A 25,868-nucleotide genomic window follows, 5' to 3' on the forward strand; every position below is an offset into this window, starting at 1 on the left:
CAGTTTCTCTCTGAAGATCAGTCTGAGCATGACAGGGTATCTGAGTATTACAGCGCGAGCACAGTGGCACAAGGGTTTGCTTGTGGCAGGGTTTAACATCTTTTGTGGTTCCACATGCCTCAGGATGAGCTTTTTGTCACAGGAAGAGTATGTGATGAATTGTGTATGCCTAGTGCTGAAATTAAAGAAGTGGGGAATTTAAACTTCTTAGCTGTGTGTGATAGACCTCTCCAGTGAACAGCTGGTGGAGAGACTCTTTTAGCTCTAGGGGTGACAGCTTATGTAGTTGTGGGTGCAATAGGATTAGATAGCAATTTCCATTCATTTCAAAATAACCTTGCTCAGCAGGGTCAAGAATCTGGAGATGCAGGAACCCATAGCTCACCATTTGTTACTGTAAGCTTGATTGAACATTATGCTCTAATTAAAAAAAAAAATAAAAAAAAAATGCTTTTGGAATCCAATTTGACCTGAATATAACTCCATTGGCTTCTGCGTTCTTACCCTAGGGATTAATTTGGCCCTTTCTACTTTTATGTAATGAGCTGATTGCCACAGTATCTTATCCTTGTTACACAATCACCCTTGTCTGGCTGTGTCCCTAGCGCACTCTCTGTGTGTGTGTGTGTGTTTCTAGATCTAGGGTCTCGCCTTGATTTGAGCATGTATTTAGTCCTGCAGCCCCACCTCAGCTACCAGTAAGTGCTTGCCTAGGACTCACCCTGATAGAGTGTATGTATGTGTGTAGATGTGTGCACATTCATTCCAAGTTCAAACGATGTATACACATATGTGGGAATTCAGGGGCTTTTTCATTTGGCCGGCTGTATCCCTGCAGTGTTTGCTTTTGCAGGTGGTAGGGAAGAGGGGAGGTTACCATCAGAGATCTCATTTAAACAAGAAGGAGCATAGGAAAATACATTCTTTATTATTCTTCTGTAACAACAAGCCAGAAATATAATATACCTTTAAAAATGTTCTGTCTCATGCCAAAGAAACCTCCATTCAATCATTTTAGAAAATCTTGTTGCTCTCCCTCAAACAGTAACGAAAAGAAATAGGAATTACAAGTGCTATCTGTTCCCTACAAGAAATGTGCCTGCTTGTACCACAGGTGGGTGTGTGGGGAAGGGGAGCAGGGGGAGCAGAAAGTGTGTTTCTGATGGCCCTGACATCCCCTACATCACCCTGGCATGTGTTGAGCCTACCAGCCCCAGAAGACCACTTCCTGAGGGCAGGTACCTGCATGTGGCATTGATACACCAGCCTGCAGCAAAGAGTGTGTTCAGGAGGATTTCCTCCATGCCTAGACATACCTGCAGAGAACACAGGACCTCTGGTCCCCACACATTAGAGGAACTCATTGTCTCAGCTTACAGAGAGTGCTGGGTGTTGCTCTGTATCCAGCATCCCACAGGAGAGCTGAATTTCTTACCACGCTGGGTACCATGTTCCCTAGAGTGCCTCTGGAAGGTGCAGCAGCTCAGTCACATTAGGGCAGCCTGTTTTCCAGGTGTGCTAGGGAGCAGAGTAAGAGCCTGTTTACAAATAGTGGTATAAAGAGGACTTTTCCCAGTGAATCCTGTTATCCTGCTGTGCATGAAAGAGGACAGGTCCTTGTTCTTTCAAGTCAAGTACAGTATTTGATTTCCAGTGGGAGTCCCCATAGCAGCCAGCCTTCATGTTTCTCAGCAGCCCTCTTTTCTCCCCTATCCTGTCTTCTCCTTTCCTGGGTGGGTTTCTAAATATAGCATTTCCTTTTCTAGGGTTGAGATGAATCCAGACTTTCCGCTTTATAAATGAATTTAAAAAAAGGAAAGGATGGGCAAGGTCACCATCAGCCCCACAACACAGCATATAGAAAATAGAATTAGCAACAAAGAAAAATTGGTCAGGGCAGGAGGAGGTCATAGGGAAGGTGCAGGGAAAGAGGATTTCACCCCCCCCAACCCTTGCATTGTCCTCTGCCTCACTCCCATTAATTTTACCTCTAGTCTGTCCCCTTAAAAACTATCTCTCCTTCACTATCTTGCTCACTCACACTCACACACACACACACACACACATACATAGGTCCCATTTGTTTTGTGCAATATTTCACCATTATTTGATGCAAGTAAAATATAGATCTATAAATATACCGCTCTGACTCAAGTCCCATTTCAAGTATGATTGCGGAGTCCAGTATGGTAAAGGGAGAAGTTCCCCTGAGAGGGAGGCTGGGGAGAAGTTTGGATCCAGCAGGCAGAGTCTAGTCCTGGCTTGCTGGGAATGTGGAGCAGCAGTAACACGCATATGGAGTCTGCAGTGCACCAGTTCTGCCCTTCAGAGCGGGCTATGGTTGCAGCAGATGGGATGGTTGGAGTGGCTATACAGTGCACGGGGGAAGAGTCCTTCCTCCTCACATCTTACCAGCCCCCCTCCTCCTCTTCCCAAAAGCAGTGTGCTGGGAGTGGGGGTAGAATATGTGCGCACACTTGTGGGTGGACTGTTTCTCCCAGTCATTCTTTTAGGGCAGCCTGGTCTTCTGCTTTCAGAAGAACATTTTTCCCTGTCCCATGCATTTCTGTGTCAAAGGGAAGTCACGCTAAAACAGTCCAGAGCATCCTATTGTTTTGCCTTTGGTGGCCCTGGGTAGGCCAGGAGGGATTTTGCCACTCCAGGCTTTGATTAAAGACTTGGCACTGTGTGCCCATGGATCAGTACAAACACCTGTTTGGGACCAGGAGGGAGTGAGGAGCCAGTGTGCATCACTTCCACAGGGATCCAGCAGCCATGAGCAGGAGGGCTGTGCGATGTCCGAAGGCATCAGGATCCAGCTGGAGCGCAGAAAAGAGGTGAGATGCCCTAGCAGAGTCCACCTGCAGTGCGTGGTGCTGGGCTCTGAACACAGGTTGCTAGAGAAACACCCTGCAAAGCTGGGCTGGCTGCCAGCTTGTTTCCTGATGGCAGCAGGGATCACACCATTCACAGGCACTGCGGATGCATGACCTCCGGTGTCATCTTCCTTGCTCAGGAATACCCACTGCGATGGGTTAGAGTAGGTTACCATGGCAATGTGCGCTCTCCCCTGGAGACAGCATTTTATCCCACTTCCAGTGATACAAAATGAGTCCTTATGTTGAGTTCCTTTCATGTTTTTTTTTTCCCCTCTCACTTTTTTTCATTTTTTTCCTGTCAGGTTGGAAAGAGCTAAGACTAGCAGGAGGCACTGCAATCTGAGGGCTTTAAAATCTGGTTGGGGGAAGTCACCCTACGTGACAGTGGCAGTGTGTGCAGTTGTGTGTGTGTGCACACTCATGTGCAGCGGTGGATGGCATGATGGTGAGGGGAGCATACATGGGCTGTGGTGGACCATGCAGGACCCTTCCTGGGCTCCCCCATCTGTGTCATACTGTGGTCCAAGTTTCAGCCTTCACTTCAAGACCCTCCAGAATTATGCCCCTCTCTTCAGTCACCCCAGCTGCATAACCCTACTCCATACACCATGCTTGCCTCTCTTGGATTGTGCGCCTTCTTCTTCCGCCACCTTCCCCTAGGCTCACGCTACTTCTCAACATAGTTTACACTACCGAGGCTGGTAAGCCACCTCCTCCCTTAGTCTTTCCTGATGGCCCACTTCTGCTCTACCAATCAGACATTTCCAAATGGAGGCTTCATATCCTTACGCTCTCCATTTATCACAGAAAACATAGATAACAAGAACACACCAAATTTTTTTTCATGCTGTGTACTTGTTTCCACAGACTCATGCTGTAACCTTAATAACTGTTTCTCTCCATCTTATCCTGCCCATTCCCACTGGCTCTGCATTATGGCTGAGATGTTTCTGTTAGCTCCTCAGTGGCAGGATGCATGTATTTTGTCTGAAGCAGAAGATGCTATGCACTGTTACAGTGAGAGTAAAGTGGCTGAATGTATTCATGGTTGCACACAGAGGATAGATAGATCAATATGAACACATGTGGCTCTGCATGTACAGATGGGGTACCTGGATGGCTGGAGCTGGGGCCGACTGTTTGTATGTGTTGGGATCAGAATGAGTCAGTGTGTGTGTGTGTGTGTGTGTGTGCAGAAGGACAGGTCTATATCTGTGTACCTATAGCAGATGGTATGTATGTCAGCTTGGAGATTTGGACCTGGCCAGGAGCAAAAAGAGGGCCACTGTGCTCCCAGGCAATGTGTTAGAGTGATACAGGTATCTTTTCACCTTTAAAAGTGAGAAGGGAAACCTCCTCCTGACTGTTGTCATCCCCTAGGGACCCTCTGTCCTTTCTGGTGTCCTCTCAGCAGTACTGACTTGTAGGGTGAGCAGCAGCTTACTGTCACACAACAGCAGTGACCCTAACAGCAAGGCATGGACTCTTTTGGTGTCCTGCTACTCACAGAAGCTTTCACAGAGCTGCTCTCTGCAGAGAGCTCTTGACAGGATACAGGATGACTTGGGACCGAAGCTGAGAGGATGCACAGGTTCCCAGAAGGTGCCACAGCAGGCATGTGAGGGAAGGTCTGTGCAGGGTCATGAGGCACAGCAAGCACTCAAGATCCGACTCTACTTTATTTGTCTGGGAGAGCCCAAGGGTGAAAGGGCACAAAATGGGCCTGGGGCAGAGGAACAGAAATTGAGCCAGGTGCCCTGCCCCCCCAGAACCATGTTGCACTACTTGGGTGAGTGGAGCAATAGCACAGTCTGTCTGTCTGTCTGTCTGGGAAGATGTATTTTGGGAGGACCCCATGCTTGACTGCTCTCAGGTACCTTTGTTCATTGCTGTCCCTTCCTTCCTAGAAGAGTTTCATGCCACAGAAGAGATTTGTTTCTGCTCTTCATGTTCACCTTCTGTGTCACCCATGAGTGGCTGCCTCTTCTTCAGCTCCCGGTGGTACTTGGCCATAAGGGAGGCATAGATGCAACCATAAGCAGCTGCCACCACCATCATGATGCACACAATGCCACAAACCACCCCTGCAATGATCACAGTGCCAATAGCCCGGCGCACGCTCACAGGCCTATAACGCTGTTTCTGAGGGCATCCCACACTGGGCTCCACTTCTGTTTCTGGGCCCGATTTAGATTTAGAAGGAGTTGGGCTTCCTTTAGTGCAGGGTGGGCCAGTATTGTCCAGCACTGTAGAGCTGTTCTCATCATCCAATTGGGAGCAGTAGTTAAACATCTCCATGGGCACCATTCGCATATCCTTCCCTTTCAGCTCCTTGGGCAGGGTACATGCCAGCTGGTCGATTTTCCCACCTGTCCCAATAGAGATAATAGGAGTAAACCACAGCTTCATCCCCATACAGTGACAGCAGAGCTAGATCCTCTGGTGGATTAAGTTCCTATGGCTCTATTCACATCTGCTAAGCATTTGCCCTGCAAAAGTCAGCATTGTGATTAACAAGTGGGGAACTGCTTTGTTATAGCAGTGGGGCCATAAAATCCAGTCCCTCATGTGTGAATGCACTCCTGAGCAGAGAGAGTATTCATGAGAGCCTGTCAGATACTCAGTGCTTGTCCAAGGTGGAGGGAGGGAGGAATGGCTCCACCTCCATGCACTGGGCAGAAGGAGCACATGTATTATCCTTTAAAATGATTGTTTTGCCTAACTTGGAGACATTTTGCGTAGAATGGTTTGGATTGGAAAGGACCTTAAGATATCTAGTTTCAATCCCTTGCCATGGGCAGGGACACCTTCTACTTGACTAGGTTGCTCAAGGCCCTGTCCAGCCTGGACATTTCCAGGAATAGGGCATCCACAGCTTCCTTGGGCAACCTGTTCCAGTGTCTTACCACCCTCATGGTAAAGAATTTCTTCCTTATATCCAGTCTAAATCTCCCCTTTTCAAGTTTGAGTGGTTAGCCCTCCACAGCTGGAACAGTTTTAACCATGGCAGCTGGCTTATATGTTTCTGCCTAGGTTGGATTTGACAGTAGAGAGCTCATGGTACATGATATCTTTATAGACATCTTTCAGGCCAAGACATGAAAGCCCTCTGAAACCATCTATTAAATAAGCCTCATACTGTTTAGTGAGTTATATAAGTGTCAGTAGAACCATTTTAGATGAGGAGAAATTAAAGCAAAAAGATAGGACCAGGGTGTATCTTCTCCAAATAACAGCAGACCCATCTTCGAACAACTAATCCATCCCCTCTCAGTGAAAGTAATGACAGATGTTGAAACAAATGCTTGAGCAAGTTCGGGTAATTCCTTTGTAAGGGGAAATAAAAGCAACATTAACTCCATGTGCTTTTCATTGACTCTGTGATTTGAGAGTCAAGAAACAAAACGAACCAAAAAGAAAAATTAAGAGGAAAGTGGCACTCGTACGCTGGTTTGATTCTGCTCATACAAATGCATATTTCAGAATGCAGTGTAGCCATAGGCATAGATAATCTCTTTGCAGCATGGCTGTGATCAGCAGAGATGTGACAGCTATACGCATGATTTGAGACCCTTTCCTACTCACTGGCTCCAGTGACAGAAGGTCAGGCCTTCGATCATCATTCCTGTATAATGTGCCATCTTTCTTTGAGTCACAGCTCCTGAAAAATTGTCATCCCATCAGCTTTCCTGCTAAGTGATATGTACCTTTCCAGCCTTCCATATCTCAAGAAAAAAAAAATGGAAAAACAAACTTGTCAAGAGCTGCTTAGTTTGAAATAATTTTATAGCCAGTCTGACTTGGGGCCTGGCTTGTTACTAAGAGCTTTAGTTTGGGTTTCCCAATATTAGTTGCAGTATTTTTCCAAGTGGCACTGTTTCCTATGGGTCTTTTGTTGAACGCAAACCTGATTCTTTACAGCCAAATCTAGCTTCTAGTTCTTCTAGCTTAAGAAAGAGGACAGGATGGTTATTTTCAAGCGTGAAAAGCGTTTCTTCTCTTTAGGCAGAAAGGGTGAGGGGAGCTCATAGTCCTAACATTTTTATGTTATTTCTCTCCCAAGAAAAGAAAAAAGAAATCTTTCAGAATGGAAACAAAACAAGGAAATAGGAGATCTGGGGCTGCAGAGGGCTTCTCAGTGTGGCGGTGCTGCTATATGTAGGTGCAGTGGTGCTGAACTGTCTCAGCATTGTGGCATGGTCCTCATGCTCCTTGGCTAAGATCTGACATTCAGGTCAGCCTGACCTACCAGATGTATCTGCTCATGTTTCTTCCCTGCCTGCCTTTGTCTGCCTTTCCGTGGAAGACCCGTACTTCTGCGCTTGGCTCCCGCTGCGTGAGCACCTACCTCGATAGGAGAACCACTCCATCCAGTGCTTGAAGTCTCGGAGGTTGCAGTCACATTCCCAGGGGTTATCCCCAACTTGGAGATGCTGCAGGCTGGTTAGCGGTTCGAAGGTCACCCTGTCCAGGCTCTGCAGGCGATTGGACCTGAGAGAGAGGGAGCGGAGAGCAGGCAGGTCGTCAAAGATGCCTGAGGGTATCTGGGCCAGGCCATTGATGGAGAGGTCCAGCTGGCGCAGCAGGGCCGTGTGTTGTAGCAGGTCCTTGTCTAAGGCCCGGATGCTGTTGTTCCTCAGCTGAAGCTCCGTGAGGTTCCCCAGGTCACTGAAGATGTTCTGAGGGAGCTGGTCCAAGAAGTTGTTGGATAGATCCAGCCTCTGTAGAGCAGAGAGGTTGGAAAACACCGCTCCTGGCAGGATGCTGAGTTTGTTGTTGAGAAAGAGGAAGGTCCTGGTGTTTGTGGGGATGTCTGAAGGGATGGAGGAGAGGCCCAAGCCACTACAGTCCACTTCCAGGTTGCCACTGTTACACTTGCAGGAGGAAGGACAAGCAAAGAAGGACTCGGCAGCACACAGTGACAGCCAACAGCCAAGCACTGGTAGGCGAAAAGCAGGGGAGAGAGAGTGCATGTATTAGAACAGTGCTTTCCCATCCTCATCAACTGTCACCTTGACCACAACTATGGTTATAATATAACCCTCACAGCGTGACTCTGCTGCAATGCCCTACAGTGTAATGAGCTTCTTCACAGCTACATCCCTTTACTGGAGGCCTGTCATCATGACTTTCTTCTTAGTCTTTTTGTCATGAGCAAGAAGTAAATATCCTTCTAGTCTCATGAGGAAGTTAAAATGGTGCACACCAAAAGAATTTGCTGCTATGTACTAGAGCACTGGAACCTGTCAGAGGAGAATGGAGTAGAGAGTGGTGGGAGCCTCACCTCTGATAAAATACAGCTCTTTCCAAACAGTCAGGGTTGAGAGGGAAGGGACTGGTATATATTTAAGAAGCTCTATTTTTACAGAAATAGACATGTTAATGAAAATCTTTTCAGAAAAATGAAAACAAAACAACCTACATTTCAGTTGTGCTCCTGTGCTTTTTGTATCCTAATCCTTGTGATAGATCAGGCTCATGTCTAAGTTAACCTCTAAATCAGGGTATCATTTGCTTTCCATATCCACAGTGTATTGTGTGGACCTTGTGGCAAAAGACTTTTTTATGAATTAAATTACGCTACAAAGGTATGACGAATAAAGCTGTTAAAAGGTAACAAGGAAACCCTAAACCACTGGACACCTGGTACTTGACATTGCTCTCAAAACAGTTTCTGAATCCCATAGCGATACCCCCACATCTGCCTCCTCTGACCAAAATTTCCTATAGCAATGAAGATGAGGAAGAAAAGTGTAGGTCGGTAGTTGAAGAAAGGGGTTTTAGGAAAAAGGTTAGCACACCCCCTTTTGCCTGCACTGTCCCAAAAGGAAGGTCAGATAACGTACAAACCAGCATATTGTAGAGCTGTTGTGGATCAGCATTCCAGATGCGGGTCCAGATCCTATGGATGGTGTCAGGGCACTAGTTACCAATCCTCTTTGTGAGCCGGTGGCTTCTAAAACTCTCATTTCTGTGGCAAAGACGCACCAGCAACAGGGAAGCAAGCTTTGTGCTTCCTGTCATTGGAGGAGTGGGAGTTATGTTTAAGCAGACTATGTAAAACATTTGCATCCTTCATCTTAATTCCTTTTGTGGAATTGAGATTAGTTTCTCAATGTGGGAAGCAAATTCAGCTCCCTTGCTGCTTTTCAAGGTGACAAGTTTGAACATTTGACTAAAGCTGAAGCAGGTTTGTTTGTACGTCATGCCCTGTCCTCTCCCTTTCTCACTTTCCTTCAGAGAAGGCAATTGCTTGGGGCTGGTAGAGTCTTTTTAGGGATGAACGGTAGCTGAAGTGGATGCATTTATTTTCCCTCCATTCTTTCTTGGACTGGAAACCAGATTCTTCTGTCCTAGTCTTTTTCCAAAGACCCAGCAAGCAGGTGTTTTGTTTCTTAACCCCAAAGGAATTGTGAAAGGACTGCCATAGGAGAGGGAGCCACTGGAGAGCTTCTGAAGAAGCTGTGCCTGGATCAGCCATGCTCTTCCTCTCTTCCATCACACCACTCTCTAGTCTAACCCGTAGCCCATTTTTTTATATTGTCTTGGCATCTGTCAGCAATGCTGCTTTCATACTCAAACCATGTCATCCTGCATGGGGCCTTTTCATGTTCCCAATGGTCCTTGTGAGAATCGGCAGATTTGTGGACTGGTAGCCTAAGGAGAACTACATAGTCTGGATCCTAAGCTATATAACACAGAACCAGAAAGATGATCAAAGGACTGGGAAGAGTGCCACGTGGGGAAAGGCTGAAAGAACTGGGTTTGTTCAGCCTAGAGAAGAGAAGGCTCAGGGGAGCCCTTATCACCATGTTCCAGGATTTAAAAGGCAGCTACAAAGAAGGTGGAGACTCCTCTTTTACAAGGAGTCCCATGGAAAAGCTGAGGGGTCATGGGCACAAGCTACTCCTGGGAAGATTCCAATTGGAGGCAAGAGGAATATTTTTCACAATGAGAACAGTCAGCCATTGGAATAATCTCCCCAGGGAAGGTGTGAATTCCCAGCGTTGGACACATTTAAGATTTGGCTGGTCAGAGTGTTGGGACATAGAATCTAGGTCATGCTTTGCTTAAAAAGGCTGGACCAGATGATCCTTGAGGTCCCTTCCAACATGGTATTCTGTGATTATGTGATGACTTCATTAAGGACCAGGGGATAAGTGTTCAGAGAGACAATCTCAGCTCTTTTGTATTTCATCCATCTTTCACAATTCCTTCAAGAATTTTTTTGTCCTGTAGTTGAGATCTCAGGTGTACTTCAGCCCAGGCTGTGCCAATTTGTGTGCTGTTTTAATGGTAATTGTGGATCCTTATGATGAAATACAAAAGAAATCTTTACCTTGAGCACCTGTGTGCTTTCTTATCATGCAAAGGTGGGGGTCAACAGCAAAGATTACCATGAAAGCCGATCATAGCCTGTGGACTGGTGCAGTGCAGGTACTGGCTGGCTGGATGATACTTAATTCCATTCAGAATACATTGCGCTCTTGTAAGGAGAGAATTAAAAGAATGGGAGCTAGAGTGGGGAAGGGAGAGAGCCGTGAGTCACTCAAGTGACCCTCTCTTTTCCTGGATGCTTAACAAAAGTACAGTATTAATAATAGATTGACAGCTGTGATGATGAGATAACACTTAGCTGCTTTGTACACCAAGAAAGGCAAGAGCAGACTGTGTGTAATGCTATACAGGTGGCATTCTGTTCAGGCCTTATCTCTGAAAATGCCTACCCGCCACCAGCCCCAACTGGGTGGGTGTGGGGTTCCACCAGTATGGATGCTGGCAGCGGCTGGTAGGAACAAAGTCTCAGTCAGCTGGCTGCGGTTATGTTCAGAATCTGATTTATGCCAAGTTTCTGCAGCCATGTAGGATATGCCAAAAATGTCTTGTTGTTGCCCATATATTGCTCTGTGTGCTTGGAAATATTTAACTAAAATCATAGAGGGGAGAAGGTCTGATTTCATTTTCAGTCCCTGCAAGAGGTGCATCCACTAGTATGTGAGTTGAGACCAAGGAATTCATCACACTGGTTAGGATGAATCTCTATGGGGAAGAAAGGCAGGGAAACAATAGACAGAACTTGACACTCTCCCAGCCCTACATAAGGATGAGTAGCATGTGTTCTTGTGTTAGGGGAAGATGAAGTTACTTTGTGGGGTGTTTGGTGACCAGTAAGTGACAGAAAGCTGATCTAGGTATATCAGATTAAGTCAAGACTCAGTAGCATTAATTTTAAATAATTTATACAGCAGTCTAGTCTGTAAAGATGGATTACAAAGATGACTGTTTTCTGGAGAAGGAAGTCATTTCCCCAGCTTCCTACAGTGGCAGCCCCAAATTTGATCAGGGGGACAGGAACAAGAGAAACCAGAGACCTGCTTGGCACTTAGGCATGTAATAGTGATGGACTCTAAGTGCTCCTTTTCCTCTGCTGTGGTCCACAGATGCTTCTGGGAACTGAAGGTACACTCCTAGAAGCCTCACATCACCATAGGCATCTCTGCTCTGCACTCAGGGATGCTGTAGCAGATGCCCCAGTCTACTGGGAAGATGCCGAGGCTGAACTTTTACAGTTTAATGTAAAAAAGATCTTCTTTGTTTACTCTTTGATTTTCACTGCATGTGGCAGTGCCCAGTAGGAGAATTCTGCATTTGCATCCCGTGTTCCTTCTAAAATCTGTCATGACTTCTGCTGTAAATTGCTGGGAGCCTTGCCCAGCAGCCTATATATATATATTTATATATATATATATATACACATATTCCTACCATAGAGAGGGGTCTGCAGCTCACAGGATGCCAATCTGAGAAATGCTCGGGGTGGCTCTTTGTGCAGTGGTATCTGTTTCTTACCTGCCAGGCCCACTGGAATTCAGCAATCATCACTTGCTGTCCCACTTTAAGCCCATCTTCAGCTTTAGAGTCTCGCTCTCCCTCCCACCTAGCCTGGCCTCTAAAGGAATCAGGAATTAGTTCAAACATCTCCATTCTTAGCTGTCCCTCTCCCCTATTCTTAACCCTGATGTGACCTATTTTCTTTCCACTCCTTTGACAAACAGGATCATTGTACTTAGTACCTGAGTAGGCATTACTTACAACAAGCCTCTTGCCACCTCATGAGGAACCTGCTCCTCCACCTGTGGCCAGCAGTTGTAGGCAGCATTGTTGTCTTCTCCAGCGTGTCTTCACATCCACCAGCCAGCCTGGCACACAGCCCCAAAGAGAGGAGGAATGACCTTGTATCCTGCCTGCCAGGTCCTGGAGGGGCAGAGCAGAAGAGTGGGTGAGACTAAGTTGCCTGGGCACAAGACACAGGGCTGGGCTGAGTTTTGTCCTTTCTCCACCCCAGCTAGAGTTTTGCCTCTAAGGAATCAGCTCCATTTTGGAGGAGAGATGGAGGATGTTTCAGGAGGCACAGCTTGGCAAAGACACAATGTTAATTCACTTTGAACCTCACAGTGCAGAAATACGGCCTGATTCACCTTAGTGCCGAAGAGACAAGCCCGTGTTTGAGTAGCCTGCTATGGTAGCTGCATTAGCCACACACTCAAGGTTAACCTGCTGAATTGCTGAGCTGACCCTATCAGGGCAGCAGACTCCAGCTCACTCCCTCTTGCCTCCACACAGGTGGTACAACCTGTCCATCCCCTCCCTGATGCAGAGCTCAGGCTCACTGGGGTCTGGGTACCAGTGGCTGCCAAGCCACTTCTCCGCTGCCCTGTATTTCCTACTAGCACTTCCTTTCTGTTTGAAGGTAAAATGGATGTGGTGGCTGGAGCAGGGCTGAGCAGAGCGCAGCTTCAGCTTGAGGATTTCGACACTAGCAACTGCAGGAGCTAAAGAGCAAGTGAGGGAGCCTCAAAGGAGAAGGGAGGACCTGGGGCAGGGGAGACTGAGTGGGAGTGTTGAAAAGAGAGGAATTGCATCTTAATTAGGAAAAGGAAAAATGCTCAGACTAATTAGAAACCCAAAGACCATAAACTCTCCCCTGACAATATCTGACTGACAACAAGTTCCAACTTCCCTCCCACTTCCTTTTTGGATACAGGCAAGCAGGAAAAAGGGAAACACCACGGACCCTCCTGTCCCCCTGCTTGCTCTCAGATATGCCACCCACAGTCACAGCAGCAGTTGGATGGACACGTTTCAACCAGGGTACAGAAATACATAATCCTCCACCCTCTCTGAGGGGCTCTGACAACATCCACAGCCGTTATTTTAGCTGGGTGCAGCACTCCCACTGGGACACCCTCCCCACACACGTGCCAGCTGCTTCCCCTCCCCCAGGCTCCCAGGAATGATTTATTTTATATGGGAAAGTAAACCACTAGGAAATATTTAAATTAGCATCTTGATGAGAAAGATGAGCAGGATCGGTGCCTGGACTAGTACGTTCTGCAAAGCTATTTAGATCATTTACCCAAATGCCAATGCACCAAATAGATGAATACCCCTTACAGAACCAAAACCACTCGCTGCAGCCCCCTATTCCCCAAACTGAGCTTAAGCCCTTTCCCTGCAGTCCCCACTGAAGGAGAAGCCACAGCAAATAGCTGTCCCCATTCGCCGCTTGCATTCACCCTGGCTGAGAAGGAGACTTTCAGCCTCCCTCATATCAATGTCTCCATCCTAAATGCCACCCCTGAAGTCTCCTGTCCCCATCAGCAGCGACAAGGATGAAAAGCCACAAGCACTTACCTGAAGGGGCTCTGCCCACAGCCACTTCCACCCGACTCCCCAGGCACTGCCCAGTTACTGCCTCTTCCTTTCCTTTCCCTTCCCTCCTTGACTTTCACTCCCGGCAGCAGGCTTTCCGTGTGCTCTATTTAACTCCCTACAGCACAGGAATAAACGGCAGACTTAAGCTGACAGCCACAGAGCCTTATCTGCCTGCTGGATAGCGGGAGCCGATCAGCTCCAAATCCCATTGCCGAACGATCGAGTCCTCACTGTCAGCATCAGGGGCTGCCTGCCACACTCTGCCTTTCCCTCTTCCCCACCTTCACTCCATTTAACTTTGTCAGGGTTATAGATAGCTCTGTTCCTTGCGCTCTTGCCTTTTGGCTCTGTTTTGTAACACCCCATCTGTATCAGCTGGCTCAGCTCCAATCAGGGGGGGCTACGCTTTTTTTTCTTTTAAAAGGAAAAAAAACTGCTTCCTTAGGTGCTTTGTGACACGGCTTCCATCCGTGGTCTCCCCTCAGCCCAGGTCCCTGCTTATGCCAGGTGCTGGTGTCTCCCCAACCCCTCTCGCTGCTCTGTGCGGTCCAGCCACGCCATCCCCAGGCAACAGTTTGGGGCTGAAAGCAGGATGGGCATACCCAGGTGTGAGGATGGGGTCAGGGTTTCTACCCCTAGCTCCTGCTCTGCCAGAGCAAGTCCAGATCTTGCAGTCATTTGTGGCACCTCACGGGCGCCTCTTTCTCTGAGGCAGCGCCAAGGCTCAAGCACAGAGTGCAGGGTGGGAGGAGCAGCCGTGTATAAATAAGCCCTTTCCCTATGTTTAGAATTTATTACAGTGCATAGTGATTAACACCTGTTCAGGCTTTACTGCTGTCTCTTGCGCTGCAACATGCACAAAGATGGAGGCGCCTTGATAAACCCAAGATAATTTTAAAAGCATGTCACAAAAATACATCACTCCTGCCCCACACAGATAGCAGCCACACTTTGTGCACTCATACATGTTTCTGAGACTTAAACACAACTATCTTCATGTATGTATGCAGATATAGTCACCAGTCTAACTTATGTTTACAAATGTGTGCACAGTTGGGCATGCACATGTGCTGAGGGCTCTTCTGTAACCTTGTGTTTATCAACATCCACGTCTTGCACAGAACTGCCTGCTTCTCCATGCATAGCACATGCTCAGGTGGCAGCGCAGTAGATTCGGAATAGGTAGAGGCTCCTGGCTGCCAAAGTACAAGGGGCAATGAGCTTCTGCATTACACCTTGACGTAGTATGTTTATGGAGAAATTTTAATTCCCAGGATCCAAAAACACCCCAGTTTCTCTTACGCATCTATTGACCATAATCACATTAGACCCTTAGTAATTACTATTCTGCAGCCAGGAGAGAGCAAGGTGGTGGAGAGGATTTCTGAGTTTATTTTTTAGAGGGTTTTTTTTTCTGATTTGTCTTGAATTCTGACTTAATTAGCTGGTTTACTGTGGCCCAAGAGGTGCCCAGGCCAGCTGTGCTCACTGCCAATGCAGCACTGGGAACCCAGTAGTCCTGGGGCAACTAGCATCTGACCACACCTCAAGGCTCTTCAAGCACCACCAAATCTGTCTGGCTGCTTTTAGCCTGTCAGTCAGGGACTTTTCCAGCAGTGAGGACTCTGCCAGACCTGGGAGTGCCCCCCATACACCCCCAGCCCAAGGGGAGAAGCACTGAACTAGCATGTCATTGCCTGGGTTTTGGGGGCTCAAGGCTGATCAGCATTGCTGCAGCTCTGAATACTCTGAAGTCACTCAAGGGCTCCACAAATCAGGCATTAGTCTTTCTTCTGGGCATACTAGATAGTTCCTTCTCCCTGGAGCAACACATCAGCTGAATGCCGTGTCACAGGGGACATGGTATCCAGAGCTTTCTTCCACATGCTTGGAGTTAAGTCTCTTTTCCAGATTCTGGAGAAAGGAACAGAGTAGCCTGTGGGGCTGGTGGTAGACTTTTCTTTTTGCTGTTTGATATAGGACAGTAGAAGACAACTTGTATAGTTTCAGCTCAAAGCAACAGAATGAGATCATCCATTTCTGGCCCATGGTCTCCAGTGGCCAAAAATACACTGAACTGAAGTGCCACTTGGACATTTGGCCTGCTGTCAGACTCTAGAGGACTCTCTAATGAGGATTCCCCTAATTAGCTTGAACAGGAAACTTTACTGCTGGGGAGTAAGGGGAGATGGAGGCAGAGGATATTGTAATGACTCTGCAGCACTTGCCAGGGCATAAAAGCTACAGCAGCCACTATCCCTGTCTTGTGCTTCCATTCTCCCTGTCCAGGCACCAGTAACGTTTGCAGCGACAATCTAAAGCCTTAGCTTTCATAAATAGGGTCCCAAGGATCATGCTATGAGGGTGGGGAGGGGTTTGGTTTACTGCATCCGCATACTGCTTTCGTAACGCTTCCCAATTCTGTGGCACCTTCCATCTGCTCTAGAAATGGCTCTTACTGTAGTTGTAGGTGGTGTTATTTTGTATGTAATGATCCCCAGAAGGAAGGCTGGGGTCATAGCCTATAGTGCCTCTGTCTAGGTTGGTGGATAAAGCTATTCCATTTTCCAGGCAGGGACACTGAGGCTAGAGAGACAGGTGACTGTGTCACTAGGATGAGCCATGGTCAAAAGCAGAGCCCAGCAACCTCTGCCTCTGATTATCTCTCCGAGAACTTGGCACTAACCCTTGGATCATGGCTCAGGGATCAGACTCCGTTAACAGCCTGGCTTATGAGCATTGGCAGGGCATGTGGGTGACCTATTCTACAAAAGGGTAGGTAACAGAGGCTGCAACAGATGCCAGTGATAAATTATCAGGAAGTACATGCAGACATTCATCCCTCCCCCACACTCTCCTTGCAGAATGTTGGCAAAGTCCTTTTTTGCTTTCCAATGCTGTATTACTTTAGCCTGTACCAGAAAAGCAGCAGGGTGATGGAGGGCATGGAGAACACTTCAAGGATATTACCTTTCTCCCCTCCCATTTCCTTGTTGCTTTTAGGATTCCTGTTTTATTACCATCACCCCATAATGGAGGGGGATAGTAGTACCGCTGCACCCAGAGACTAAAGCATGTTGTTCTGTGTCTGTTTCTTCATGAGCCCTTTGGGGGACAAGAGTCACAGGGGGCACGGAGACACATCAGCCATGTGGTCTGATTACAGCGATTGGAAATTCTTGAAGTAACCTGGCTGATGAGTTCTAGTGGGGAGTCATGCTCCTGACAGTACCCCAAATGGGCTTAGGTGGCATGGAGATGATCTTGGCCTGTTCTTGGTCCCGCAGCAGACCTAAGTCAGTTGTGCAAATCGTTGACCATGAGAGGTCACATTGTCTCAGTGGCAGCTCCTCATTTGTGGTCTAATTGGACTGCAGAAGCACCCAGAGATGGCAGCCAAGCTCAGCAGAACTGTAGAAACATGGAGCATGTGTCGCTGTCCCAGTGAGCTTCTAAGCTAAATAGCTGGGGGCTTCATTTCCAGCAGCTGCTGATTTATTAACACATATTCAAGATTCATTAGTGTTGTGCTGTCACAATCAGTGCAAAGCACATTTTAAATTCATACTAGAAGCTCAGCTGCAGGAGAAATGATGCCATCTGACTTGCAGTGATCAATCACAGCTAAGCAAAGCACCTCATGCAGAAAGCTTTAAAGTAGAAAGTGTGCAAAACCCACTTTGTATTGTAAGGGACTCTGCCACATTCCTGACTGGGTGTGAATAAAACCTCACCCTGTTTCTGGGATGCGAAGAGGTCAAATATCTTCTGATCTTTGGAAGAACAATGTGTAGGCACCTCTGAAATGCAAATGTGATTGTTGTTAAAAGATGTTCCATCCGCAAGCCCTCTTCAAGAAAGATCAGCTTTATTCCCATTTTTTGGAGGGGTAAACTGTCATAGAGGTAAAAATGGCTGCTGAGTTTGGCTGGCTGAAATTTCAGCTGCCTAGCTTTTCATACTTCTTCAAGAGCTCACATTAGTTCCTCACTCAGGATTTTTGAAGCCATCAACTGTGGTGCTTGGGCTGGATCACTTGGGCTTCCAAATGCTCTCCTGTCCAGCAGAGATGATTTGTAGGGCTTTCCAAAGTAACACAGAATAAAGGAGATTTGCCCAGGCTTTCCCAAAGTTTCCTGTCAGGCCTGTGGCAAAATCAGGAGAGAAGCCAGGTTTCTTGATTCTTCATCCTCTACCATTATTTTCATCCCAAGCCTTACCAATGCATGATAATGAGACTGGGAGATGTTGGAGGGGCTGGAAATACCATGGGCATCAGGCATCATCAAACCCTCTGAGAAAACACAGAGCTGCTGAAGGGGAGCCAGGGTGGATATCACTGATGGGAAAGACCCAGATTGCTGTGGAGAAGTGGGATTCCTTGGGAAGCTGTGGAAGCAGGTGGGGAGACTGGGATATCCAGCACGGGAGTGACAGGAAAGTCCCAGTGCAGTGAGAGTGTGGCATATGGAGGAGGCCCAGAGCAGCAGCAGGAGGAGAGCTGAGGGGGCAGTTGACAGGAAGAAATCCAGCCATGTGTGTGCCAGCATCTTCTCCGAGTATTATCGAATGCAACAGACCACGTGCGTGTTTCCTCCATGCAAAACAGAGGCAGCTGAGAAGGGAAGCGGGTGAGGGAGTGGGAGAGGGGCTCAGAGGAGGGACACGTGAGCTGGCTACCCAGTTTCCTTCTGTTTTTCTTGTCACAGAGTGATGTTTTTGTTCTTCTCACACTGTTGGCAAAAATTGGTAACCGAGTGAGATGTGGAGGGGGGTTCTACATGAAGGCTGAGATAACATTTTCTGATCCAGCCAGGAACAGTTGGCTGTGGGTGGTGGCTTGTCACCAGCCCTGCCAATTCTAATCCAGATCCCAGTTTTCGTCTTTCTCTCAGCTGTGGAGTGAAGAGCCTTCTCTACAACTTTAATTTCCTACAGGGGTTAATCCCATGGTCAGTAGTAGCTCAGGCCTTTAATCCTTGCACGCAGCCTCTCGACAGAAGGACTGTGGCCACTCCTGACACAGCATGCCTGGGGGAGGAACCCTTCTGCTCCCAGTTCCTCCTTTACACCCCACGAGCATCCTTCACTGTCATGTAACATGCTGCTCCTACCCTCCTGACAGGCCTGCCCTGGGGGTGTGGGTGAGTGGCACAACCCAGGGAGAGCGCCAGGCAGCTTAGTAGGAGAATCCCAATTCTGTGATTCTCATTCCCCTCCCCAGCCTACACACAGGTATTTTCCGCAGTTAGTTGGATGGTGCTCTGAATCCCGAAGTAATCTCTTTCATAAGTGGGTGTTGTTCAAGAAGAAGGGTATGTATAAGCCCACATTTGTGAAGGACTCTCTGAGGGCTCAGAAATTTGGGCATGACCCAGTACCTTCCCTGGGTCTCTTATTAGGGGCAAAGGGTGCAGCAGATCCATAAGAGGGAAGGTGCCAGCCTGTCTGAGATACATTTACATGGACAGAGTAGTAGATGGAGGTGCATCAGTTTAGCAGCAAGATAGGAAAATATAAGGGCTTTTTATCAATATAGCTCTCAGTTCACAGTTCTGTCCCCAGAGTGCTAGGCCAGACATCTATCAGACAGCACAGCCAGACTGCCAAATCAAGAGGCTTCCAGATCAATACCAAGAAACTCCTGTCACATCTTATGGGAGCCAAGGCACTTCAGCCATAAGCCTTTCTCCTTTTGCTCCCTTATTCCTAGAATCAGGAGAGCTTCTGCAAGCTCCCATGCGCAGAAAATGTCCCACACCTGCTTGTTTGCCATCATTCATGTCTGCATTAGCCAAAGAACTGGCTTTGCCTTTTTTCATAGCCTCTATTCTGAAATACACCAGGACTCCAAGCTCACTAGCATTCCTAGTGCTTGACTCTTGTTACTTTTGCTTCTGGTGGAGAAGCCGACGTGATGGAGAACTGCTGCCACCTAAGCTGCTGAGAAGGAGAGTTCCTCCCCGTCTTCCTCACCCAGCACTTTGGCTATGCTTCTCTGGCTGCCAGCCTCTCAGAATGAGACCATTGGCTGCAAGGGTAGTGGCTTGCCACTTTAGCAGTTGGAGCAGGAGGAGAGAGAGGAGGTAGAACAAACAGTGTGTCAAAGGAAGAACATCATTACCATCTCACCTCACAGTTCTGTGCCCTGGGCGTGTACACAGGGGCAGGGATCATCCATGCATGCATAGCAGGGTGGGAAGAGCACAACATGCTAGAATTAAATCCTCTCTGCTCTTGTCATAAGGGGATCAGTGACCTAGCACACACACAGCTCCTGGCAAACCTCCCAAGGAAAGGCTGACTGTTGTTCACACACGGTGCATTTATACCGGACTCTGAAGGAGACCTTTTTCTGCCTTAGTGAGTTGCATAGGTCTGCTTGATTGCTGCTGCGGTTCTCTTCTGCTTCCCCATCACCCCACTATCACCTTCCCAGAGTATCCAAGAGGGGCTTCCCTGCAAAGTCCACACAAACTTCATGAGGTCCAGGCCTGAAGCTCCAGGGGTGCCTGAGGCTGTCTGGAACATATTTATACTCTTTACAAGCTGGGAACATTGCCCGTAGCTCAACAAGATGTGGTGACACTCTCACAACCCAGACCTCCAGCCAAGATCCTTGCATGCATCTGGGTTAGCAAACAGATCATAGCCTCATGCTGCAGAGCTTGTGAGGCTGGGGAAGGTCTTCAAAACTGATGTAGCTTTAGTTGACTGGAAGGTTTGTAGCCACAGAAGAGAAGGCAATATTCACATCCCATCAAAATCAATGCAAGTAGTGTGGGGAGCAAGGCCCACCTGCAGCCCCTCTACCACCAACAGGTACCTTGCAGCAAAATCACAGCAGCAGCATGCCCTGCTTTGAGGAGCACCAGCAGCAGAGAGCTTCACCAGGAGTGGAAAGAGAGCCCAAGTTGCTTCTAACATCTCCAGACTCAGTATGTGGTCCTACTATTTTATTCCTTGTGTGACAGCATGGTCCATGGGGAAGGAAACTTCCCAGTCTCCTTGAAGTGAGGAGGAGCGTGATAGCAGGGCCTGTCTTTAAAGTAACAGCCTTTGCCTGCAGTCGGCCATGAAGTTCAGACTTGTATGGATCAGCCGTACATTTCTCGGTCCTTCCTATGGTTAGGTGTGGGGTGTTGCAGTGTATAAATAACAGGAAGTCTGTTGTTTTCCCATTCATAAAAGAAGAATCAAGAAGATGTCATTTTCATTTTTAAAACCAAATTGCCATATGATAAAATCTGCCATTTGGCTTGCAAAGCCAAGCACTTAAATGTGAGTTAATACCTGCACAACCTTAATTCAGCCACTTGCATGTACACATTACAACAAAGCCTTTACTTACCTGAAAGCACTATTTCTTTTTTCCACAGGACCCTGTCCTATACTCAGTGCAAAGGGCACACCAATACTCCATCTAACAATGACGTTGTAATAAATAAGGCCATTTTTATGTGGTCAGCATTAAATATTAAACCACAGTTTTGGCACACGGCCACGGTCTGTCCATTCCTAATTTTGCGGTGCCCAGCATGAGACCCTAGGGGCCATTTTGCAGAACTGCTGAGCATTCACAGATGCTTTCCAAAATCCTGGAAGCTTAGCCAGCAAAATGGTATGGTCTTGAGAACTCAATGGCACCAAGAGCCAAGAGACCCCAAGCTCCAGTCATGCACCTGCTGCTCCTTCCCCGTCTGGCTAAAGGGCAAGTCTTTTTTCCCTTCAAAAGCAAGGAAAACAACTATTCTGTCTGCCTTATCAGCACCATAAATTCTCTATCATCAGCTATGAGGCGACTGTAGCAGTGAGCATCTTCAGAACACCACAAGACAATGAATAATGATGTATTGCCTGCAGGGCTTGGATGGCAGGCAGTAAACAAATAAAACAGGCACATGCTTTGCAGTACTAAAAACTCAGTAACAGCCCTTTGCTTCACTCCCCAAGCAGCGTGTAGCTGGTGCCCTGAGTGAAGCAGCTTATGGAAATACAGCCTGTGATCCTACCAGTCAGGGCTGCAACCCAGTGCAGATGGCATGCTGCCCCAAATCCTGACATCTTCTGACTTTCAACTGGTTGTTTTCATGATGTGAATAAAACTGTATTCCACATAAACCAACCCCTTGCAGGTGAAGTAACTTGACCTTCCATCTCTCCAGCCTGGAACTGAACTGGTTTATAGAAAGAAGTACTTCTTCTTGCTATTAGGATACCCTCAGCCACACAAAGCATTTTTGTGAGCCAGCATTTTGGTAAAGCCAGGAGTAAGGTATGTGTTACAAGGTATTTCCATGCGGTAGACACAGAAAAAGCCCAGGACTTCAGCTCCTTCCCACTAAGAACTGCAGTGTGTCAATGGTGTGGCACTCTGGAGCATTATCAGGAGCATCCCAGTATGGTCATTTGAATTACTGTTTGAGCCACCCAGGCTGGGACAGATGTCAAGTGGTGTAAGCAGCTGCTTGTAACCAAACATGGCAAGTAAAGGAAACTGCTTGGGCTCTCTTTTGAATCAGCAACAGGCAAGTTCTGAAGAGTCACTGAAGAACTGCCCAGAAATGCCCTCCCACAGGCTTGAGCCTGTCACTATCCTGCTCCAGCCTCTACTGAATGCCTGTCCAAGTATCCTCCTGGCCCTGTGCTGCTGCTGGTCCTCCCTGCTGCATCAAGTCACAGGTCTGTCTTCACCAGGCTTCTGTGATGCTGAAAAGCCTAGAAAATCCTTTCTGCATCAGGCTTAGAAAAGCCAGAGGAAGGGCAGGAAGCTGGAGTAGCTCATGAAGATATCCAAGCACCTTGCTAGCATGTGGCGTTCACTTTGCTGAAGGCAAGGGTAAAGCTATGATCTGGCATAAAAATTACATAAGAAGACTTCCCCCCTTTCTCTTTGCAAACAGCCCCTTTGCTCAGGATTTACCATAATTCCTCCAGCTGGGCAAGATACACTAACAGAGGCTGCACTGATGTCTGATGGGGAGACAACTCCCGCAAGCCTTCTGCTCATGTGGAATAATTCCCTTGCAAATGTTGTTTGCCAACAGCAGTTAGAGGAAGATCCACCCCCCACACCCAACAGACCTCAGCAATAAAGATCAGCAGAAAAATGATCTGCAATTCTGGAAAGGCACACGCACACACACACACACACACACCCCGCTAGAAATGTCCCATGCTTTGTGATAGGTCCCTGTGTGCCTTTAAGGGTTCCCCAGTCTTTAAAGGGTTTCCTTCTTTAAACCCTGCAATAGCAGCTGCTCCAGCCCTTCCCCAGATGAGATCTTTATTTCTCCCCCCATCCTTGGGTGGCAGATCAGGCACTGGCAGCAGAGCAGTGATGGACCCTGCGGTTGCCACCAGGGATGCTCTGGATGTGGCACATTCAGGCTACCTGACATTCCACACAGTGGGCCTGGGGCCCGGCTCAGCCATGACCTGGTTGGAGTAACAGCTCCAAACATCCTCTCTCCCCAAACCAGGAAAGCTCCGCTTTTACGTGTCTCTCTCAATTAGCATGAGATGCAGTGGCAGTAATAAACTGGGCAGGCAGAGGGAGAAGGGGGGGGCAGGCAGAATGCCCTGTATGGGATGCATGTGTGCACGTGTCTGTGCATGTGTATATAGGCACACGTGTATATATGCACACACACACTGACACATATATATCCTTATGCATAGGGGGCTTCACATCAACTCATTCAGAACCTCATTCTCCCACTTTCCTCCCAGGCAGGACTGGAAAAGGCTGTGAAGTTTCTCTGTGCTTTTTCACCCTCACCCTCAGTGCTGTGCTTTCCTCCCAAAAGTTCAGAAAGCGCAGGGTCAGCCTGCAGGGATGCCAGAAGCAATTTGGGTCTTATTTTTGGTTCTGCTTGTGGTATGGCATCCTTCACTTCATATCCTGTGGTTGTGTCTGTGAGCTTTGTGTGTGAAACTGTACATGCTCATACACACATAAAGACCCCCTCTCAGTCCTAAAGCTGCGTGCTGAGTGTGAGACCTGTTCAGTTTTGGTCTTCACTTCTCCATTTTAGGTTGTTCTTACTAAGCTGAGACCGAAATGATGCCCAGCAAAGCCACCACGGGTCAGTTGAGCGGCAGCTCATATGCTCACCCCTCTCACAGACGTAAGGAGGGGGAACAAAAGCCAAGGCTCAGGGAAGCTACCCAGTGGCCACAGGACCAAGCCTCAAAGCTGCACCTGAGCTTGTGCCATTCACAGCTGGGAGAAGTTGCTCCCAGCTGCCCGCACTGAAACCGGACTGGAACCAGTACCAGGAGCCTCTGCGGCAGGGTTGTCGTTCTGCCTTATCGGCAAGACCGCTGCCTGGCAGCCTCGCACAACCGGGACTCCTGCACTGTGCCGCCTGGCAGGCAGTGCTGCCCCTGACCACCGCTCTCCTCCCCAGGGAAGCCGGTTCCTGGGGCCAGCTCCACTGATCTCACATAGGTGGGGAGTGGGGGGGGGAATACAAAAGAGACGTCTTTACTTACCTCTCTGGGGCTGGGCTGGACCCTCCTGTGAGTACGACAGCTCTGTCAGCAAACCCGGTACAATCCCAGAGCAAATTCAGCAGAAAGTGCCTCCGTTGCCGGCTGGGCTCTCGACGGACCCTAGCTGCCAGGAGCCCCTCCTAGCCAGCCGCTCGCCACACACGGAGGGCAGAGGAACCTCACGGCGAGATGGCAGCGTGGGAAAGGAACTGTAATCCTCCGTAAATAATAAATAGGGGGAGAAGGAAAGAGAGACGGGAGAGGGAGCGACTGCGCGCAGCGAAGTGACAGCTGGGGGTACATCTGTGATGGCAGCAGCACACGCACAGGAGCGCGCACAGACAGTGCAGAGGAGTCACCCCGCCAGGCAGGCAGGGTCTGCTCCGCAATACCCACAGGAAGGAGCTCGGGAGATTCTCGTATCTCTCAACCCATCCTGAAGAAAGGGCAGTTGCTGTCAGTCCCTCTCTCCCCCTCCTCCCCTTGCCTCCATCCGTCTGCGGGAGCCAAGGGACTCATGAAGGGGTAAGGAGAGGTAGCTCCCCACAGCCCCTCGGGAGGCAGATTGGTCAGGCTCAGGTTATGAGAGGAGGCACCGAGCTGAATGCCTCCTCCCCTCCCTCCATCTCTCCCCTTCCTGGTAAATGGCTGATGACAATAAACGGAGAGAGAAAAGCACAAGGAGAAGGGACAAGCCCTGGGGTTTGTATAGGGCTGAGATGAGCAGCTGCAGTGAAGGGGAAGCAGTGGGGGAAAACACAGGGGGCCTGGGAGCAGGGCACCCCCTTCCCACCAGTGCTCCAGAGACAGTGGGGGGAGGCAGTGTGTCTGACAGAGAGACTTAACAGAGAGGTGGCCACTGCGGGCTGGTCACATCATGCCCAGCCACAGCCAGCATCCCCAGCAACTGCCGTAATGCTTCCCTCCTTGCATGCAGCATGACCCTGTGTCTGTGTCCTTGAGGAATCAGGGAAAACTTGAGGAGTGCTTGTAGGGAGTAGTTGGAATGAGGGGAATGGGTGAAAGAGAGGAGTGTTTGCACCCACAGTTCATTCCCCTGCATTTGGTGTGTGGCAGGGAGATGTGTCCAGCTTGGGGTGTGGTTACATCCACGCAGTGACAGAGGCATCCCCTGCCCTCCCTGACACAGCCTATTGGTACCATCAAATCCAACCCACTGCCTCTTTCAGGCTTCCCTCTGTGCTCTCCTGTGGGCTCCTGCAGCCACCCCAATCCCACAGATCAGACCCCTTGCTTGCCTCCGTCCAGCTTGCTGAAGACCTCTGTAGCTCGTATGTGCAAGAATTACTCTTTCACTGATCCACCTGAACTGCCTCTTCTGTCAGGTCCAGTACTGTAAACAGGCTGCCCTTGGTTTGAGCTTTCTGTTCATTTTAAGTTGCCTGGAAGTTATTTTTTAAGTAAATTTTTTAGGGGGCTTCAAGTAAAATTTTGAGTGGGGCAGCTCCACTGCTGGCTTGAGAGGGAAAATAGGAATATTTCAGAAATAGAGAATGGGGAATGCAAATGGACAGTATGGGCAGGGCTGCTCTGCTGCTGTGGTGCTTCTTCTATTTGAATCACAGGTTTTATTTAACTACTGGACCAACTGCCATGTAAACAGGTTGTTAATGACAAGGTAAATCTTGATTAGCACTTTACAGGATGTGGCCTTGTGATTGTTATGCCTTTTTGTTGTGCATCAGGCCCAAGAGTTAAATCTTGGGGAAAGCTCCTTATGAGAACAGCATATGGACAATCAATGAGAGAAGCCAG

The 25,868-nt window shown here is 48.3% G+C and overlaps 2 protein-coding genes across 3 annotated transcripts in view; one reads left to right on the plus strand and one right to left on the minus strand.

Moving 5' to 3' along the window:
- The window catches only part of CACNA2D4 (calcium voltage-gated channel auxiliary subunit alpha2delta 4), a 128,687-nt gene that overhangs the window by 74,400 nt on the left and 28,419 nt on the right, over nt 1-25,868 (plus strand). The gene's annotated exons all lie outside the window — the stretch shown is intronic.
- Nucleotides 908-24,843, minus strand: LRTM2 (leucine rich repeats and transmembrane domains 2). Of its 2 annotated transcripts, XM_061444681.1 has the most exons (5): nt 24,093-24,843; nt 13,575-13,710; nt 11,973-12,134; nt 7,228-7,818; nt 908-5,248 (listed from the first exon to the last, which is right to left on the minus strand). In XM_061444681.1, the coding sequence occupies exons 3-5, from the start codon at nt 12,037-12,039 to the stop codon at nt 4,794-4,796; spliced, it is 1,113 nt and encodes a 370-aa protein (XP_061300665.1). In that variant the 5' UTR covers nt 12,040-12,134; nt 13,575-13,710; nt 24,093-24,843; the 3' UTR covers nt 908-4,793. The 2 variants fall into 2 exon arrangements, with proteins under 2 accessions (XP_061300665.1, XP_061300666.1); XM_061444682.1 differs by lacking the exon at nt 13,575-13,710.

This window comes from Pezoporus flaviventris, unplaced genomic scaffold (assembly GCF_033815535.1).
Source record: "Pezoporus flaviventris isolate CSIRO_AGI_PZ_B2104156 unplaced genomic scaffold, CSIRO_AGI_Pfla_v1 ptg000002l, whole genome shotgun sequence".
NCBI lineage: Eukaryota > Metazoa > Chordata > Aves > Psittaciformes > Psittacidae > Pezoporus > Pezoporus flaviventris.